This window comes from Ogataea haglerorum (genome assembly GCF_019207285.1).
Source record: "Ogataea haglerorum isolate 81-453-3 chromosome Unknown 81-453-3_NODE_7_length_556738_cov_96.333754, whole genome shotgun sequence".
Lineage (NCBI taxonomy): Eukaryota > Fungi > Ascomycota > Pichiomycetes > Pichiales > Pichiaceae > Ogataea > Ogataea haglerorum.
This window is the reverse complement of record NW_025065157.1, coordinates 52,797-70,434: the sequence shown is the minus strand read 5'-3', so window position 1 is coordinate 70,434 and position 17,638 is coordinate 52,797. Positions and strand designations below refer to the sequence as shown.

The following is a 17,638-nucleotide window of genomic DNA, read 5'->3' as shown; positions in this document are numbered from 1 at the left end:
GCATGGAACGATATCGTTATATACAAAGCGGGTTAGTTATTGAACAAAAACTGCATGTCGGCAGCGGAAAGCCTGCTGGCTGCGTTCTGGTCCTGATCCAGCGTCGCCTTGACCATGTCTGCTTTCTTCTGCTGCAGCTCAATGATCCGCGACTCAATGCTGTCCTCGATGACCAGCTTCACAATTCTGATAGGCCGGTGCTGTCCAATCCGGTGGATTCTGTCTGCGGCCTGACCGGTGTCCAAAGCAGGGTTCCACCAGCTGTCCAGAATAAACACTTGACTGGCCTCGACGAGATTCAAAGCCACTCCGCCGGCCTTCAACGAGACCAAAAACACCTCCACCGACGGGTTGGTCATAAAGTGCTGGATGACAGAGTCACGCTGGACCGGGGTCATGGAGCCCTGCAATTTCGCAATGGAAAATCCTGCCCTTTTCAGCCGCCACTCCACCAGGTCCAACATGGACGTGAATTGCGAAAAGACAATACTCTTGACCGTCTGTCTGTCGGACCGAGACTTGTACAGCTCTTCCATCAAGGCTTCGATTTTGGTGGAAGACTTCCACTCTCCCCCCATGTCGATTCTGTTCACAATAGAACCCTTCTCGACCACCTCCTGGTTCATCTCCAGCGCTGGTGCCTCCAGATCGATACTCAGCCCGATGTGGCACACCGGACACTCGAGACGCTTGTTGTCGCCGTTGAACGACTCCACGTACTCTGTGATACAGATCCGGCAGAACCTGTGGTGGCACTTGGACTCGATCGGCTCCTCTGCTTCGTCGTCACACAGCTGACAGACAATGGCGCCGCTGTTGACGAGATCCTTGGGTGCTTTCTTGAACCGCTTGAGAACCAGGTCTGGATGATCCGCAAGCTGTCTCATCCGCGTGATTAGGGTGAAAATGTTGGCGTAGTTGTTCAAAACCACACCCTGCGCAACGTAGTCGTTGAACTGCCGTTTCGAGTCTGAGTACAGCGACTGGTACAGGTCCTTCTCTTCCGGGTTGAAATAGTCGCGTCGAATCTCGACAATTTTCGGAGGCAGGCCCAGGTCGTCGGCCCGCTCGACCTTCGTTCTTCTCAGCATGATCTGGCGAAGAAGCAGCTGAATGCGCTCAAAAGACTCCTCGCCCTCCTGCTGCAGACCATATTTTTGGATGTTTTTCAGCATGAAGTGGTTGAAGAAGTTCATGTGGAGCATGCCGTGGTGGCCGCAAAAGTAGCAGTTTCTGTTGTCGGGGAAGACCCACTCTTTGGAGCGGCATGGACACTTGGTACAGAAATACTCGCAGAACGGGGCAATGTCCAAAAACCGGATCAAAGAGTACAGCTCACCAATCCTGTTCTGCAGCGGCGTACCCGAAAGACACCATCGTTTGTCGCACCTCAGATTGTTGGCCGCGCGCGCCGTCGAGCTCTGGCGATCTTTGATGTTGTGGGCCTCGTCCAGAATGACTCGGTAGAAGTGTTTCGAGTGCAGCAGGCTCTTCTCCTTGACCAGTCTGCCGTTCCGCTTCACGCCGTACTTGTGCTTCCGGTAGCACGACTCAAGCACCGCGTATGTGGTCATCACAACATCGTACTCCTCTAGCTCGTCCAGCGACTTTGCGCGGCTCTGTCCGTGGAAAAGCCCGACCTTCAGAGCGCCACCAGCATGGTTCTCGATCTCCGTTTTCCACTGGATTAGGGCCACAGTCGGCGCAACAACCAACGTGGGACGCTTGCTGCGATCGTGCATCATCAACGAGATCATCTGGATTGTCTTACCCATACCCATCTCGTCAGCAAGAATGCCTCCATGGTAATCGCCTTCCTCTTGCTTGATCATCCAAGCCAGACCTTCGAGCTGGAACGGAAGCAGCGTGATGGTCATGCCCTCCGGATGCTCAGCCTTCTCAACAGGTCGTCGACTCAGCAGGGAAAGCTGCGGGAACGTGTCTGCCACGTCCGGGTTGAACTCGTACAGCTTCATGGTCCGTCGTTGGTGAGCAGTGAGCTTGGGCCCGTCATTCTTCTTCTTTTTCGGCTTTGACCCTGCAGGCGCCCGCTTCCGCTTCTTGGGTACCTGGGCCAACGGGGTATCGCTGTCGACTTGATTCTGGTCACCCTCGCCGTTGGTGGCACTCGTTCCCTGGATCACAATGATCTCCTCGTCGTTTTCCTCGCTCCTTACAGGCTCGGGCACTTCCGCAGCCTCTTCCTCGTCCTTGACATCAAACACAAACTCCTCGTCCTCGTCGTTGTCGTCGGGAACAAAATCCTCATCGCCATCGTCGTCGCTTGAGCCAGACTCTATCTTCAAATTTCTGGCTCGCGTGCTCCGCCGCCCTCTGCCAGAAGTGCCATTAACTCGTATCCGACGGTCTCTAGTGCCCGCTCGCGACGACTTTCTGGTCTCTGGCTCCCTAATAAACCCTCCGTCCTCCATCTGGATTGCTCTTATCTATGCAAATCAGATAATTTTCACTAAATAATTATTGCCTCGCGAAAACCTCTAAAAAAGAAATCGCAAATCTACTAAATCAGATCTTTCTTTTTTTTTTCACCACCCGTCGAAGTTCCACAGATCATCCAGGTCGTCCTGATCGTTTGCGCCGTTGCCAACCTTCGTCTTTTTTCTCTCAGTCTCAACTTCCTCGATTTTCCGCTTGCCTTGTGTCTCCTCGTCTGGAGGCGTAGGATAGACGGAAGAGCTCAGGTCGCTGAGAAGCCCGGTGCCCAGATTGTTGCGACTACTCTCGCGCCTTTCTTTGGGAACCACCGAGACAACCTCTCTGAAAACCCCAGCAATCACAATGGCGTTCACTTTGCCCTGCCAATGTCCACCCTTGTAGCCAGCCGGAGTAATGGCAGAGCCGTAGTACTTGAACGAAGTTGGCGTCTTCACGTTGAATGGAAGAGGTGTCGTCAAAATGGCAGAAGGAGTAAGCACCTTGTTACCCTGTGCCGCATTGCTGCCCAGAGTCCGGCTCTTCAACGACGACGACTTGGCCATTTCAAAAATCTTGCTCTCCTCCTCTGGCAAGTTGAGCGTATCGGCAAGAACGGCAAGCACATAACGCGCAGGATCTACGCCTGCTAGCTCACGACGTCTGTTTCTTTGCTGGTCAATCGCATGCAGCTTGGACTCCTCCTTCGCGATCATCTCTGTAGCCTCCTTCATTATCGATTGCACCTCAGAAGACAGAGCCCCGTTTGCGGCAGAGCTGGACGGAGCTGAGCTCAAACCTAGCGACGCAGGAACAGCGCCTGGTTGAGTAAGAGGAATGGTCTTATCTTTCGGCGTGGGAGCAGAAGTGGCCACAGGCTTAGCAGGCTTCTTCCGAACAGGCTGCTTCTTGGCGTCCGTCACAACAGGGGCGGACGTCGGCTGTTGGCTAGGCATCATGCCCCCGGGAGGCCCAGGCATAAAGTGTGCTGGAATCTTTCCAGTAACAGCACTCTGCCCCATCATAGGCATCTGTCGTTGCTCAGAAAGTTGCTGGAACTGCTGGGGAACTGCGCCGGTGTTCATGCTCATCGATGGATGCTGCATAAACTGCTGCTGCGGTGTACTGACACGCTGCATAACAGGTGAAGCAGAGGTGGACACGTTCATTCCAGGTTGTTGTTGCATCATATACCGATTCTGAGGAGGCACCATTCCTGGCTGTAGGATGGAGTTTTGGACGGGAACAGAGTGCTGCTGCTGTTGTCCCTTAAGCATTTTGGAGTTTTGCTCCTTCACATACGCAAGGAATCTAGTGATTTGCGTTTGCACCTTGGTGAGCAAATCATAATTAGCATAGAAGCGTCCGCCATTCTTTAGTCGTTCTAGTACCTGTTTGATCATCAGTTGGCTGTACATCAATTTTTTTGTACCCTCATAACTCTTGGTCATCATGTAAAAATTAGGAATGATAATTGTCTCCGATATAAGTACAAGCTGCTGACACTGCTTCATCGTCTTGATGATCTGCTGTTTCTCTTGCTCAGAAATCTCGTCCGTCAGGTCTTTGAGATTAATAGGCGTGGCTGCCACTTCCTGGTAGATAGCCTTGAGCCGTCTCCAGTCATCATCCGTGGCTTGCACGCCCGTAAATAAACGAGGACCAGTATTTCCGGGCTGCATTGCCGGTTTCTGACGCTGAGCTAGAGGCTGGCCTGGCATGTGGTTTCCAAATTGCTGCCCACTTTGGCCCGTGCGGCCGTTCTGGTTCTGATTCGTTGGAAGTTGCTGAGGCTGGCCTTGAGGCATCGTCTGCAGTGCAGGTTGCGATTGGGCAGACATCGGATTAAACTGGCCCTGAGACGCCACCTTCATATGGTTTTGTTGCATCTGCATCATCATATTTTGCTGCTGCTGAATCGGAATCTGCTGCTTGTTGATCGGAATATTCTGCTGTGGCCGGCTTTGCGGCACCACCTGGCTTTGAACCGGCATGCCATTTTGAGTAACAGGGACCTTAGGCTGCTGTCTCGCGTTGTTGAGCAGATGGTAGAGATACCTCTTGACGTATGTGTTCTCTTGCTCAGGCGTTAGGTTGGGAGGCAGCTTGTTGGAAGCCTGAAGGTTTTTGATCACTTGCAATGCTTGGTTTTTGTAGCTTTCTAGCTGTTCTGGAGTTATAGCCGGACGCATGCCAGACGGCTGTTGAGCCTGTTGTGGTTGTTGCGGTTGTTGGTGCTGCTGCTGGGGCTGTTGCGGCGCGACCATAGGCTGCTGCTGTTGCATCATAGACTGCTTCATCTGCTGTTGTCTTTGCAACATCAGAACCTGCTGCGGGTTGGGAGCGTTCTGTTTGGCGGCAGAAATGCCCTGGTTGGCCTGGGGACCCGGCATGGCATTGTGCATCTGCGAAAACTCCTGCTGCTGTTTCGCACGAATCAATTGCGTGTGCATGGTATACACTTCCTTGATCAGTTGCATGTCATGCGGCGACATCTGCTTCTGCCTGAAAAAAGGCATAATCATGGCCCAAGTGTTATAACCCTGCGGGAAAAGTGGTGGCAGCTTCGCAAGTAGCGATGGCGGAATGGGAATGTTCTGAATGTCGATTTTCTGCGGTTGTGAGGTGGGCCGGGCCATCTGGGGCTGCGGTTGTTGTGGCTGCTGAGACTGTTGGGTCTGCTGTTGCTGTTGTTGCTGCTTCTGCATGACGTTCTGGCGAGACTGGTTGATGCTGGCGATCTTGCTTTTCAAATAGTCAACATATTCCCTCTTGGTGGACGAGTTGTTGAACGCAAACTTCTCGTACTCTTCTGCGACAGGCTTTGTTCTCTGGAGTGAAAAATTCGAGCCCTGTATTTTGGCGATAGACGCAACGATGAAGTTCACAAACTGGACGCGGTCCTGCTGTGTGATCTGGTTAGCGCCGGCAGACGCACCTATCGGTGGCCTGGAATTAGGTACAAACCCCTGGTTATTCATGGGGAAAACGAATAATTCTATCAATTTTTTCCCGTATTCGCCGCTGTTAGGTAATCGCGATGCGGGCTTTAAAGCCGACACAAGAGGCTAGCATGGCTAGAATTAGGTCAAAATATACCATCTCACATATAGATACTTCTAATATGTACGTAACTAATATCCGGCCGCCCCTGGAACGTCCTCCTTGCCTTTCAACGACATGAGTAAGTCTCTGAACTTGGACTTGTCTCTGTAGCCCGCGAGATCCGAGGCGTTCGAATTCTTGGTCAGGCTCAGAAGCTCCACCACACGGTCCCAAACCGTTCCCCGCTCAAGAAAACTGTCCCTCTTCTCCAAAAATTCGACCTCCTCTCTGCGGGTGGCCTCCACGGCTTCCTCCTTTTTGTTGTTGTAGTTCTCGTAGAAATCGTCAATGGCCTTTTCGGCCTCCTTCTTGATCTCCTCCAGTTTCTTTGCGGCCAGTTCATCTCTCTTGGCGATCTCCAGCTCTCTGGCCTTTCGCCACTCTTGGATGTGGATGCTCTCTTCCAAGTTCAGATTTGCAAACTTGTTGGTCACTGGCTCCTCAAAGATGGCCTCTTTTGGTTCTTCTTCACTCTCTGCCACAGGGGCAACGTCATTGGCATTTGTTGACACCTCAGGGAACTGGCTCTTGAACTCTTCGAAATCGTCGTCATCCTCTGCGATCTTGTCCTGCTCCGTTGCGAATTCGTTGCCAAGAAGTTCCTTTTCGCGCTTCAAAAAGTCTCCGCTGTTGCCCACATCGGTGCTGTCAACGCCTTCTAATTCGGGGAACTTGTCAGCCATGGTTGTAGCTCTTGTTTTCTGTGTGTTGTTCAAAGCCAGCAAGAGATTATTTAGATGTACTCCGGTGCACAGGTGTAGACGAACTTCTGGTAGCATGGTTGGCAAAGCAGTTGGAGACACAGATGGGCTGCAGATGAGTCGTAGGCGGGATAGGAGATAGCAGAGGTGGGATTCTGCAGCTCAATACCACTGCCGAGTCCGCCTATGTCATGCATTCCCGGGCTGCTGGACCCATGTGCCTCTCGAGAGCTGTAAAATTGTTGGCGAGTGGGAACTGTCATCAAGCCACTTGATGTTGGAGCCAGCATCAGAAAACTTCACAAAGCATCCGTCGCGACTCCTCTACACCTCATTTCTTCCATGTCCTCACTTCCCGAAGAACACCACCTGCTTGCTACTGCGTCCTAATATATTTTAGGGCTCAGAACCGAAAAAATATTCAGCATTTCTTTATGAGCTTTTCCGTGGATCGTGCCAAAGTTAAGCTTGCAGCGCTGGTTCCCACGCAGCAGAGCATCCAGACGACGTCGCAATGGATTATGTTCCACTACAGGGAGGCGCCTACCATTGTGGATTTGTGGGTCAAGGAAATCACGTCTCAGCCTAACAAATTGACTTTATTCTACCTGGCCAACGACATCGTCCAATTGAGCCGTAAAGACCCTAGAAACGCTGGTTTCACCGAAGGATTCAAAAAAGTGCTCCCACAAGTGCTTCAACAGATCAACCCAGGCGCGGACAGACCCAAGTTCCTCAAAGTTTTGCAGGTCTGGAAAGACAGAAATATTTATCCGAGCGATTACGTGAATAAACTAATGAGCCTAGTAGGAGAGCAGCCAGCACAGACCCTCGCGCAGCACAAAACTCATCAGACGGAGCCTGCGGCGTATCAAAAATGTCCTTCAGAACTGATCGAGGCGGCTCTTCAGTATGACCATCTGAGACAGATATCCTCTGCCACTAGCACGAAATTTGCCAGTCTCTCGGAAACGTACCAAAGCACCTTAAAGGCAGAAAATCTCCCTGAACCGCATATCCTGGTCGGCCAGCTGGAAGGGCTTGTGAAGGGCAGCGAGGCTCTGGAAACAAGCATAAAAAATCAGACAGAGCTGAGGGAAAAACTCATTGATAGCCTGCAGTCTCTCATTCAGGTCCAGCGAGACTGGATAAACCTCGATAAGACGAAACTAGAAAAATTGGAATCGATGAAAAACTCTGCCCAACAGCGCAAGACAGAGATCGAAAGCACTCTCAATAACGATGACGACGACGAAGAGCTGCCCACATATAAGGGCGACGAGGACGACGAGGACGTGCCTGGCTACAGCAACGGGGACGAGGCTCCCAGCTACGGCAATGGAGACGAAGCGCAGGACGACGACGTTCCTACCTACGAGACTCCTTCGGATTTCATTTCCAGCTTTGCAGCCGAAAGCAAACGGCCCGCTCCAGAAGACGCCGAAAAGCCGTCTGCCAAACGCCAGGAGATTCCTGTCAATGTAGATCTCAATGCTCTGCTGAGCAAATTGCAATAAATACGACGCGTCGATCGACGAGTAATTTTAACTAATTTAGCTTTACATGAAAGTGGCCTTCGTTTGCACAGGAAACATGTAAGTACCCTTATCTGGCCAACTAACCAGCAGTTGTCGCTCGCCTATGGCGGAGGCTGTTTTCTCGCAGCTCGTAGAGCAGAAAGGGCTCAGTTCAGTCGTCACCAAGGTAGACTCCTTTGGCACGCACTCTTATCACGTCGGAGAAACTCCGGACCAGAGAACCGTGGCTACATGTCAAGCGCACAACGTTCCTATCAACCATCGTGCCCAGCAAATTAAATCGCAGCACTTTAACGAGTTTGATTACATTCTCTGTATGGACAACTACAACCTTCGCTCGCTTGAGCATAAGCGTCCTTCGGGCAGCAAGGCCAAGGTGTGTCTTTTTGGCGACTGGAAGGAGGACCCAAAGTTGGAAAGAGTTGTGGACGACCCGTACTACGGCGGCCGCGACGGCTTTGAGGAGTGCTACAGACAGTGTAAGCATTTCAGTGAGGTTTTTCTCAAAAGAGAGTGCTCTTGAATAGACTAATAGAATAATGGTACATCTGATATATTACAGAGTCTGCTCCTGCTGGGGGTCGAAGCTGAATCCCGGCTGGCTTTTCACCGACCAGGAATCCTTGTAATCGAACATCTTCCACCCGTCGCCGTCTTTGAAGAACCATGTCTTCAGTTCTTTGTGATATTTCCATCCACGACGGATGAACTCCTTGGCAGCAATGTACTGGAGATAATCGTCGCCCGGGCTATTGAGATTGTTGATTGTTGTGAACGGGGACTTGTATTTGACGTTGTGGTAGTAGAAGCAGTAGGCCAAAGTGTCGATCTTTAGCTTCTGCAAGAGCTTGGTCGAGCCCGTGATTTCCACGGCCGGCTCCTGCGGAAAACATGTTTGGGTGGTGAATTGGTTGGTTGGCTGGTAGTTGCGAGGCTTGTCGGAGTCGTACGAGTCGGGACAATTGAGCAGCGACGACTCAAGCTGCGGGAAGATGGTGTCCAGACTGCCTTTGTCAGCAGTTTCGTGGCGCGTCTTAGCTGCCTCCAGACAGCTAACGTAGTCTCTTATCCCGTCAGGCAGGTGTGTGTAATTGGAGGCGTCGAGAAAGGAGAATTGCTGTGGAGAAGCGGTGCTTTCCCTGGTGCTGTCGGCTGGACGAGGCAGTCCCGTAGAGACCGATGGAGAGGCCCGGCCCTTGTCTGCCGCCGGCAGTCCTGTGCTCACTACGGAGGCGTATTTGAGCTTTGGCGTCGTCGAGCTAGACGCCGCGGGGGTCAGGTTAGCAGCCCGCACGAGAGGAGAGCTTGTCTGGCTGTTCTGGGACAGCTGTGGTAGTTGGTGGCTGGCAGACGGTATCCGACTAGCTGGAGCTGCGGCGGCAGCTGGAGGTGCAACGTGGTGCAAATTCTCGGCCGCAGGGCCCTGGCTAGTGGACGACGCCGTCGGAAGCATGCTCTGCGTGCTAGTGCTGGACTTTCGGGTGGTAGGTTTGGACTCCTTCTCGTCGCGGTCGTCTTCGTCCTCGTCGTCGTGGCCGGCATGAACAACACGGAACCCTTCTTCGAGCTCGTCAAGGCCAAGCTCGTCGTAGAACGTGTCGTCCTCGACAAAAGAGCTCTCTTGGTTCGAATGCACGTAGTATTCAATGTCCTCTTTGATGTCGTTGATCTGGTCGACCTCGAGGTTGTCGTTCTCGAGCAGCCGCAAAATCGTCTCCAGTTTCCCCACGTGCCACTTGTGGCGCTCGAGCTGCTCGCTGAGCGCGTCGATCTGCGACTGCTTGGAGGCGTCGGACTTCTTCTTCTTGAGCGAGCTCGTGATCTGGTCGATCTGGGCCTCGATGCTCTCGTCCTGGCGGTCGAGCTCCTCGATCATTGATTGGATGAACTCGGCACACTCCAGCTTCTCGCGCTGTCTCGGGTCCAGCGCGACATCTGTGGACGCGAGAGCCTCGTTGGAAAACGCCTTGGTCTTCATGATTTTCTCCACCTCCTTGAATCTCTCCATCTCGTGCTCTATGAGTCGGCGGTGCTCTATGAGCTGCTTTTTATCCTTCACCTCGTTCCCAGACATCCACGTCTTGATCTGCTCTCTGTGTCGTTGCAGCTTCTTGATCTCCTTCTTCAGATCGTTCTCCAACTTCTCCTTCTGCGACTGTTGGTCGCAGCTCTGGAGCTTGTCGTAGATGAAGTCAAACTCCTCGAGCCCTTCCTTCACCTTCTTGAACACTCTGTCTATTTCTCTAATTGGTTAGTTCGGCGCGGTGTCGGCCACTTACTGTTGCAATTTCCGCTGCGACATGGCAATTAGTCCACCGATGTTCTCTGGTAATTCTTTTTGGATGTGTTTTTCCGCCCGCGTTTTCCTATGGCAGAGCGAATTCATGCGTTAAAATTCATCCACCGTTTTTTCATCAAAAAGTCATGGAGTACTGGACGACCAAGCTCGACACTCCAACGCTCAATGTTGTGCCGCTCGATTTCAACAGACCCACCACCGGCAAGATCGTGGAGTCCAGGCTGTCTGTGCCCCTGAAAACTGCCGCCTCGTTCCAGGACCTCTTGGCTACTTGGATGGTTTTGGTGTACAGACTTACCGGCGACGACGACATTGTTGTCGCCACAAACACGCCCGCCGGGGAGGCCTTCATTGTCAGGGTTTCTGTCGATCCGGCTGCCTCGTTCAAAGAGTTTTCTCGCCAGGTTGCAGAGACCTACGATATCGGGACGAAGAATCTTGTACCACTTGAAGACATCGCTGCTTACTTCCAGAAATCCAAGGAGCTAGAGTCCCCCCCGGCGCTGTTTACCCTTTCTTTCCAACATTCCCACGGAAGCGAACAGCTGTCGACGTCGGTTCCGGGCTCTGTGAGAGACATTGCCGTGTTTGTGCACAAATCCGGAGAAGATTTGTCTCTGAGCTTTTACTACAACTCCCTTCTGTACTCGCAGCGCAGAATTGAGATCATGGGCGACCAGTTCAACCAGTTCTTGCAGAGCGTGTCTGTGCACCCGGAAACGGCCATCTCGAAGGTCAGCCTGGTGACAGAGTCGCAGAAGTCGGTGCTTCCAGATCCGACCGTCGACCTTGACTGGAGCAACTACAGAGGCGCCATCCAGGACATTTTCAGTGACAACGCGGATAAACACCCGGAGAGAACGTGTGTGGTGGAGACGGCGTCGTTTTTGCAGCCTGGAGCCCAAGACCGTGTGTTCACGTACAGACAGATCCACGAAGCCTCCAATGTGGTCGGGCACTATCTGGTGAAAACGGGCATCAAACGAGGCGACGTCGTGATGATCTACGCGTACAGAGGCGTCGATCTGATGGTGGCCGTCATGGGCGTGCTCAAGGCCGGCGCCACCTTTTCTGTGATAGACCCTGCGTATCCGCCAGCCAGACAGACTATCTATTTGCAGGTCGCCAATCCTCAGGGGATCATTGGAATCAAGAAAGCCGGCGAGATCTCCGAGCTCGTGGAGGACTACATCGAGAAACAGCTCAAGGTGGTCACCCGTATTCCAGCCTTGGAGATTCTGGACGACGGCACTGTCGTCGGCGGCCAGCCAGACGTCCTCAGGGACTACCAGCAGTACAAGTCCCAAAGAACGGGCGTCGTTGTCGGGCCGGACTCAAACCCCACCCTGTCGTTCACCTCGGGCTCCGAAGGCATTCCAAAGGGCGTTCTGGGAAGACACTTCTCGCTGGCATACTATTTCCCGTGGATGGCTGAAACTTTCCATCTCAGCGAAAAAGACAGGTTCACAATGCTGTCGGGCATTGCGCACGACCCGATCCAGAGAGACATGTTCACGCCGCTGTTTCTGGGCGCCACGCTGCTGGTGCCGACTGCAGACGACATCGGAACGCCAGGTAAGCTGGCCGAGTGGATGTCGAGGCACGGTGCTACCGTGACACACCTCACACCAGCAATGGGCCAGCTGCTGACCGCGCAGGCCGTTGCCGAGTTCCCTACTTTGCACCACGCGTTTTTCGTCGGCGACATTCTCACCAAGCGCGACTGTCTGCGGCTGCAGACCCTGGCCAGAAACTGTGCTATTGTCAACATGTACGGCACCACCGAGACCCAGCGTGCGGTGTCGTACTTTGAGGTCCCGTCCAGAGAGCAGGACTCGCTGTTCCTGGCCAACCAGAAGGACGTGATGCCTGCCGGCAAGGGTATGCTGAACGTGCAGCTGTTGGTGGTGAACAGGAACGACAGAACACAGACCTGCGGTGTTGGCGAGGTTGGCGAGATATACGTCCGTGCTGCTGGTCTGGCCGAAGGCTACAGGAACAACGACGAGCTCAACAAGCAGAAGTTCGTCACCAACTGGTACACTTCGCCGGACAGGTTCATTGCCAAGGACCGGGAGCTCGACCGGGGGGAGCCTTGGAGAGAGGTCTGGTTTGGGCCTAGAGACAGACTGTATCGGACGGGCGATCTGGGAAGATACCTGCCGGACGGCAACTGCGAATGCTGCGGCCGTGCGGACGACCAGGTGAAGATTAGAGGCTTTAGAATCGAGCTCGGCGAAATCGACACGCACATCTCGCAGCATCCGCTCGTGAGACAGAACGTGACTCTCGTCAGAAGAGACAAAAATGAGGAGCCGACGCTGGTGTCGTACATTGTTCCTAGAGCGTCGCCGGAGCTCGAGAAGTTCAAGAGCGCGTCGCAGGACGTCGACGACCTGGACGATCCTATTGTCAAGGGCCTGGTGGTCTACCGCGAGCTGATTAAGGATCTGAAGGCGCACCTGAAGAAGAGACTGGCCAACTATGCTATCCCGTCGCTGGTGGTGCCAATGGCGAAGCTGCCGCTGAACCCAAACGGCAAGGTCGACAAGCCGAAGCTGCCGTTCCCCGACACGGCACAGCTGGCTGCTGTTGCTCAGCTGTCGTCGAAGGACGTGGCCGAAGTGGAGTTCACCGAGACAGAGGCCAAAATCAGAGACGTGTGGCTCTCGGTGCTGCCTAACAAGCCGGCCACCGTGCAGCCGGACGACTCGTTCTTCGACCTGGGTGGACACTCGATCCTGGCTACGCGGATGATCTTTGAGTTGAGAAAACAGCTTGCCGTCGACATCCCGCTTGGAGCCATTTTCAAGCATCCTACGCTTGCTGCGTTCGCTGCGGAAATTGATGGTCTCAAGAAGGACGACGGTTTCGAGCTGGCCGACGGCAAGAACAACGCCGTTCCGGACTCGAAGGATGAGACAGTGGACTACTACGAGGACGCAAAGAGACTGTCTCAGAGCCTGAAGAGCTATCCTACGAGACACGCTCTCGACTTCTCGCAGTCTCTTAACGTTTTTGTGACCGGGTGCACTGGCTTCCTGGGATCGTTCATCCTGCGCGATCTGCTGAGCAGAAACCTGAATATCACGGTCTGGGCTCACGTTCGTGCCAAGGACGAGACGGCTGCTATTCAGCGGCTCGTCAAGACCGGAAAAACATACGGCATCTGGAACGACAGCTGGACACAGAACATCAAGGTGGTTCTGGGCGACCTCGGCAAGCCTCGCTTTGGCAACGAGGAGCAGTGGAAGCAGCTTGTCTCCAGCATAGACGTGATAATTCACAACGGAGCGCTCGTCCACTGGGTGTACCCGTATTCCAAGCTCCGCGACGCCAATGTCGTTTCCACACTCAATGTAATGGACCTGTGTGCGGAGGGCAAACCAAAGGTGTTCACGTTTGTGTCGTCGACGTCCACGATCGACGTTCCTCACTACGTTTCGCTTTCAGACAAGCTTGTGGACGAAGGAAAGAGCGGCATTCCAGAGGACGACGACCTGATGGGAGCAGCGAAGGGACTCGGCACGGGATACGGCCAGTCCAAATGGGCTGCGGAATATATCATCAGGAAGGCCGGCGAGAAGGGACTCAGAGGTGCGGTCATCAGACCAGGCTATGTCCAGGGCTTCTCCCAGACCGGTGCTGCCAACACGGACGATTTTCTGCTAAGAATGCTCAAGGGCTGTGTCGAGGTCGGCGAGTACCCAGATATCTCCAACAGCGTCAACACCGTTCCTGTGGACCACGTTGCGCGCGTTGTCGTGGCTGCCGCTTTGCATCCGCCGTCTGCGGCTACGCTTCCCGTCGTTCACGTGACCGGGCATCCGCGTATCAGATTTAACGAGATGCTCGGAGCGTTGCAGAAGTTTGGCTACGACGTCCAGCGCGCCGACTATTTGCAGTGGACCAAGTCGCTGGAGCGGTACGTGGTTGACGAAGGAAGAGACAACGCTCTGTATCCGCTGCTGCACTTTGTCCTCGATAACTTGCCTCAGGACACCAAGGCCCCAGAACTGTGCGACCAAAACGCTGTGGAGAGCCTGGTTGCCGATGCTAAAATCACGGGCGAGGACCGTTCTGCCGGTGCTGGTGTCACGATGGACGTGCTGGCGAAGTACGTGAGTTATCTGGTGAAGATCGGATTTCTGCCACCTCCACGCAAGGGCGAAATCGCTCTTCCAGACGTGGACGTGTCCGAGGAAACGCTGGAGCTGATTAAGGCCGGCTCGGGAGCAAGAACCAGTGCGAACTAATTATAGAACTATTTACCCCATAACCTGATCCACTGTCTCTTTTTCCTCTTCTATTATGCAACGGAGGCCGGTAAAAGCGTCATTGAGCGACTTGTGGAAGTAGAAGTCGATCTTGTACCCCCCAGCCTTGTACTGTACATCTTCCACGAGCTTGAGCAAAAACGGGTCCTTGTACTCCCCGTACTCGTACGGAGGAGATACCACACGGTCGCCGTTGAAAGGCGTGAAGGGCACCTTGGGCTTCTCTTCCTCTTTGATCTCGTCCAGGCCATTGATGATTTTTTCTCGCTGCTCATGGTACCATTTTTCAAGCTCGTCGAGCTGCTCCTTGTAATTACTGGTCTTGCTGATCATCGAGTCGCGCACGTTGGCGATGATCTTATCTGCGTCCTTTTCGCCCGACGCCGTCTGGAGCTGGTTAATGACCTCCAGCTTGCCCAGGTTCTTGAGATTCTGCTCCTCCTTGATGATCTCTCTATTGATTTTATTTTTCTCTGCCTTGTACCGTTTCTCCAAGTTCTGAAGTTTGAGGAATTTCTCGTATTCCTGATCGCGCTGGTTGTTGCTCATCTCGATGTCGTGTTTGTGCGCCTGCTGATACTCCTTCAGCTTTTGCTCAGTCTGCTCAACGTCGATCTTGTTGACCAGCTTGTAGACGTAATCCTCTATTTCCTCAAGGTACGCATTGTACTCGTCCAGCGTTTTGAAGTCCTCCTGGGTCTTATTGAACACCGCCACCACCCTCTTCCGCACATCGCACTCGCGCTCAACATCTACGTCGTCGAAGATCTGTGTCTTGAACTTGTTTTTTCGCAGTATTTTGCCACAGTTCGGGTATGGACATGGCGACGGCCCAAGCGAGAATATGCGGTCCACGCACGAGTCGCATATCTTGTGATAGCATTCTGGATTGATTTTGAACTGTAGGGTGGGCGAGAGATACTTGTCGGTCTTGCAAACCGGACAAAGATCCTTGGGAATATTGTTCCAGTCTAGTTCAACCATGGGACGGTAGAATTTTGAAGTAATTTTTATATTGTATTTTTCCACACGCGTACGCCATGTTCGATGAGATCAACACACACTTGTTTGTGGAGAGAAAACCCATAACTTACAAGTATCTTGCGCGATGGAAGGATCTGTCCTCGAGTAAGGCCAAACAGGTGCTTCAGGAGTTTTACGACCAATTCAAACACGAAAAGCCAGACTTGAGCAGCTACTACACGGTAACTGGCCGTGCTGGCAATACGCGCTATGTGAAGATTGTTTCTGGGCAGGACATCGAAATTGGCAAGGCAGAGCTCGAGAAGGTTGACTCTGTTTCGATCTACAGTCTCAATATGGGAAAAGTGGCGCTGGACACCGTGGTTGCAATCAACACGACAATAGAGAAAGAGTATACGCCGGAGAATTGTACCAGATGGGGCGTGATCCAGACCGGCACAGCACAGAAAGTTGCAAAGAAGCAGGAACGTGAGGTGGCCCGGCCCTCCCAGCGCAATGCCATGAGCGAACCTCTCAAGACGGAAGCGAAGCCGCAGGAAGCCAGACCAGCGGCCAAAGATATTAGCACCAGCAGGCTGGGCTCGCTATATACCTCAAGGAAGAAGGCTCCAGAGACGAAGAATCAGGCGAAACGAGCTCTTGATTGGCCAAAAGAGTCCACAGAGCCGCCGAAGAAGAAGACCAAGAACGAAGTCAAGGCGAAGCTCACTCAGCTATTCGAAAACAGCGACGACGATATGGATTACTCTGAGGAAGAACCAAACGACGAGCCTTTGGACGTTGTCAATCCTGCAGAAACAGAGATTGCCGACCAGCAGAAGCCGGCGAAAAGGGCTGACAAACCAGCCGACAAACAGAAATCGGAGCCTGCTACAGAGAAGGTTGAAGAAAACGCCGCTCCGCCAGAACCAGTCTACGACGAAGAGGGATATTTGGTGACCACCAAACAGCAGCCGGCGAAGCGGTCCGCCACGCATCCTCCCGCAAAAAAAGGACACACAATCTCGAAAAATACCGACAAGGCGAACACGAAGAAGCAGGTTTCACTAATGTCATTTTTTGGCAAGAAAAAATAAAATCTATTTAATATATAAATACATGCTCACCGTGGCCGTCGAAGGGTGCTGTCACGGGCAGCTGAATGCAATATATAAGGCCCTACCGAAGCCAGTCGATCTTCTGATAATCTGTGGAGATTTTCAGAGCGTGCGGAACCGCGCAGACCTGGAGTGTCTTGCAGTTCCCCAGAAATATCGACAAATGGGCGATTTTCAGGATTACTACACTGGCCGCCGACGCGCGCCTGTGATGACCATCTTCGTTGGGGGCAACCACGAGGCTTCAAACTATCTTTCGGAACTGCGCTATGGTGGCTTTGTCGCCCCAAACATATATTATCTGGGGCGTTACGGAGTCATATGGTACAAGGGTCTGCGAATAGCAGGCATATCGGGGATTTACAACGAGACGAACTTTTTCAAACCGCGCAGAGAAACACTTCCTTACGATAGGTCTACGATCAGGTCCGTGTACCACTATAGAAAGACCGAGGTGACGGCGCTCCAGCTTTTAAAACCTTCGAACGAAACGATCATGGTGTCACATGACTGGCCCGAAGGAATATATGAGTACGGCAGAAAAGACCAGCTTTTGCGGTGCAAACCGTTTTTCAGAAGCGACATGGAGAAACACCAGCTGGGGTCGCCTCCCTTGATGAGTCTCCTACGCCATTTGCGACCTAGTCACTGGTTCAGCGCACACCTGCACGTTAAATTTGAAGCCACTGTTCCATGGAAAAGCAGCCGGGAAGACGAGAAAATAAACAAGGAGGAGATCGACCTCGAGCTCAACGATGCGTCCGAGGAAACGGATGATCTCCCTACAAGATTCCTTGCGCTGGACAAATGTTTACCGCGGCGCAAGTTCATGGAGGTTTTCCGTCTTGCTCAGCTCAACGTGCCGTCGAAACTTGCGGGACTGGATTTTTTCTATGATCCCGAATACATTAGCATACTTAGAACAGTCGAGCTTTACCGGAAAGACATAGAGTCAGCTGGATTGGATATCCCGGAGGAGCTAATCACTGCATTGCATAGAGAGCGTGATCGCCAACGCAAACTTCTAGAGGATCTTGAGACCCACAAATACCGTGAACTGCTGCAGATCAACAGCCAGTTCTCAGAGACCGCAGACGCCTCTGCAAAGGAGGTAAGAGAATATACTAATCCCCAGACTGTGCAATTTATTGAAAAATTCCTAGCACAGCCGTAGGAAAAAAAAATTTTTAATCTGAAAAAATAA

The 17,638-nt window shown here is 52.8% G+C and overlaps 10 protein-coding genes across 10 annotated transcripts; 5 read left to right on the top strand and 5 right to left on the bottom strand.

The window, feature by feature from the left end:
• Positions 1 to 32: 32 nt before the first annotated feature.
• On the bottom strand, positions 33 to 2,432 carry KL911_002712 (uncharacterized protein; the record flags this gene model as incomplete). Its single annotated transcript, XM_043197812.1, has 1 exon — positions 33 to 2,432. One exon carries the CDS (start codon positions 2,430 to 2,432, stop codon positions 33 to 35), a length of 2,400 nt encoding a protein of 799 aa, XP_043054310.1.
• Positions 2,433 to 2,546: 114 nt separating this feature from the next.
• Positions 2,547 to 5,414, bottom strand: KL911_002711 (uncharacterized protein; the record flags this gene model as incomplete). The annotated part of the gene is made up of 1 exon (XM_043197811.1): positions 2,547 to 5,414. The coding sequence occupies one exon, from the start codon at positions 5,412 to 5,414 to the stop codon at positions 2,547 to 2,549; it is 2,868 nt and encodes a 955-aa protein (XP_043054309.1).
• A 153-nt stretch (positions 5,415 to 5,567) lies between these two features.
• KL911_002710 (uncharacterized protein) lies at positions 5,568 to 6,529 on the bottom strand (the record flags this gene model as incomplete). The annotated part of the gene is made up of 2 exons (XM_043197810.1): positions 5,568 to 6,239; positions 6,302 to 6,529. The coding sequence occupies 2 exons, from the start codon at positions 6,527 to 6,529 to the stop codon at positions 5,568 to 5,570; spliced, it is 900 nt and encodes a 299-aa protein (XP_043054308.1).
• A 144-nt stretch (positions 6,530 to 6,673) lies between these two features.
• On the top strand, positions 6,674 to 7,756 carry KL911_002709 (uncharacterized protein; the record flags this gene model as incomplete). Its single annotated transcript, XM_043197808.1, has 1 exon — positions 6,674 to 7,756. The coding sequence occupies one exon, from the start codon at positions 6,674 to 6,676 to the stop codon at positions 7,754 to 7,756; it is 1,083 nt and encodes a 360-aa protein (XP_043054307.1).
• A 124-nt stretch (positions 7,757 to 7,880) lies between these two features.
• Positions 7,881 to 8,300, top strand: KL911_002708 (uncharacterized protein; the record flags this gene model as incomplete). The annotated part of the gene is made up of 1 exon (XM_043197807.1): positions 7,881 to 8,300. The coding sequence occupies one exon, from the start codon at positions 7,881 to 7,883 to the stop codon at positions 8,298 to 8,300; it is 420 nt and encodes a 139-aa protein (XP_043054306.1).
• A 33-nt stretch (positions 8,301 to 8,333) lies between these two features.
• KL911_002707 (uncharacterized protein) lies at positions 8,334 to 10,163 on the bottom strand (the record flags this gene model as incomplete). Its single annotated transcript, XM_043197806.1, has 2 exons — positions 8,334 to 10,006; positions 10,094 to 10,163. 2 exons carry the CDS (start codon positions 10,161 to 10,163, stop codon positions 8,334 to 8,336), a joined length of 1,743 nt encoding a protein of 580 aa, XP_043054305.1.
• Positions 10,164 to 10,201: 38 nt separating this feature from the next.
• On the top strand, positions 10,202 to 14,332 carry KL911_002706 (uncharacterized protein; the record flags this gene model as incomplete). The annotated part of the gene is made up of 1 exon (XM_043197805.1): positions 10,202 to 14,332. One exon carries the CDS (start codon positions 10,202 to 10,204, stop codon positions 14,330 to 14,332), a length of 4,131 nt encoding a protein of 1,376 aa, XP_043054304.1.
• Positions 14,333 to 14,344: 12 nt separating this feature from the next.
• On the bottom strand, positions 14,345 to 15,337 carry KL911_002705 (uncharacterized protein; the record flags this gene model as incomplete). Its single annotated transcript, XM_043197804.1, has 1 exon — positions 14,345 to 15,337. One exon carries the CDS (start codon positions 15,335 to 15,337, stop codon positions 14,345 to 14,347), a length of 993 nt encoding a protein of 330 aa, XP_043054303.1.
• A 56-nt stretch (positions 15,338 to 15,393) lies between these two features.
• Positions 15,394 to 16,413, top strand: KL911_002704 (uncharacterized protein; the record flags this gene model as incomplete). The annotated part of the gene is made up of 1 exon (XM_043197803.1): positions 15,394 to 16,413. The coding sequence occupies one exon, from the start codon at positions 15,394 to 15,396 to the stop codon at positions 16,411 to 16,413; it is 1,020 nt and encodes a 339-aa protein (XP_043054302.1).
• Positions 16,414 to 16,435: 22 nt separating this feature from the next.
• Positions 16,436 to 17,608, top strand: KL911_002703 (uncharacterized protein; the record flags this gene model as incomplete). Its single annotated transcript, XM_043197802.1, has 1 exon — positions 16,436 to 17,608. One exon carries the CDS (start codon positions 16,436 to 16,438, stop codon positions 17,606 to 17,608), a length of 1,173 nt encoding a protein of 390 aa, XP_043054301.1.
• Between the last annotated feature and the right edge of the window lie 30 nt (positions 17,609 to 17,638).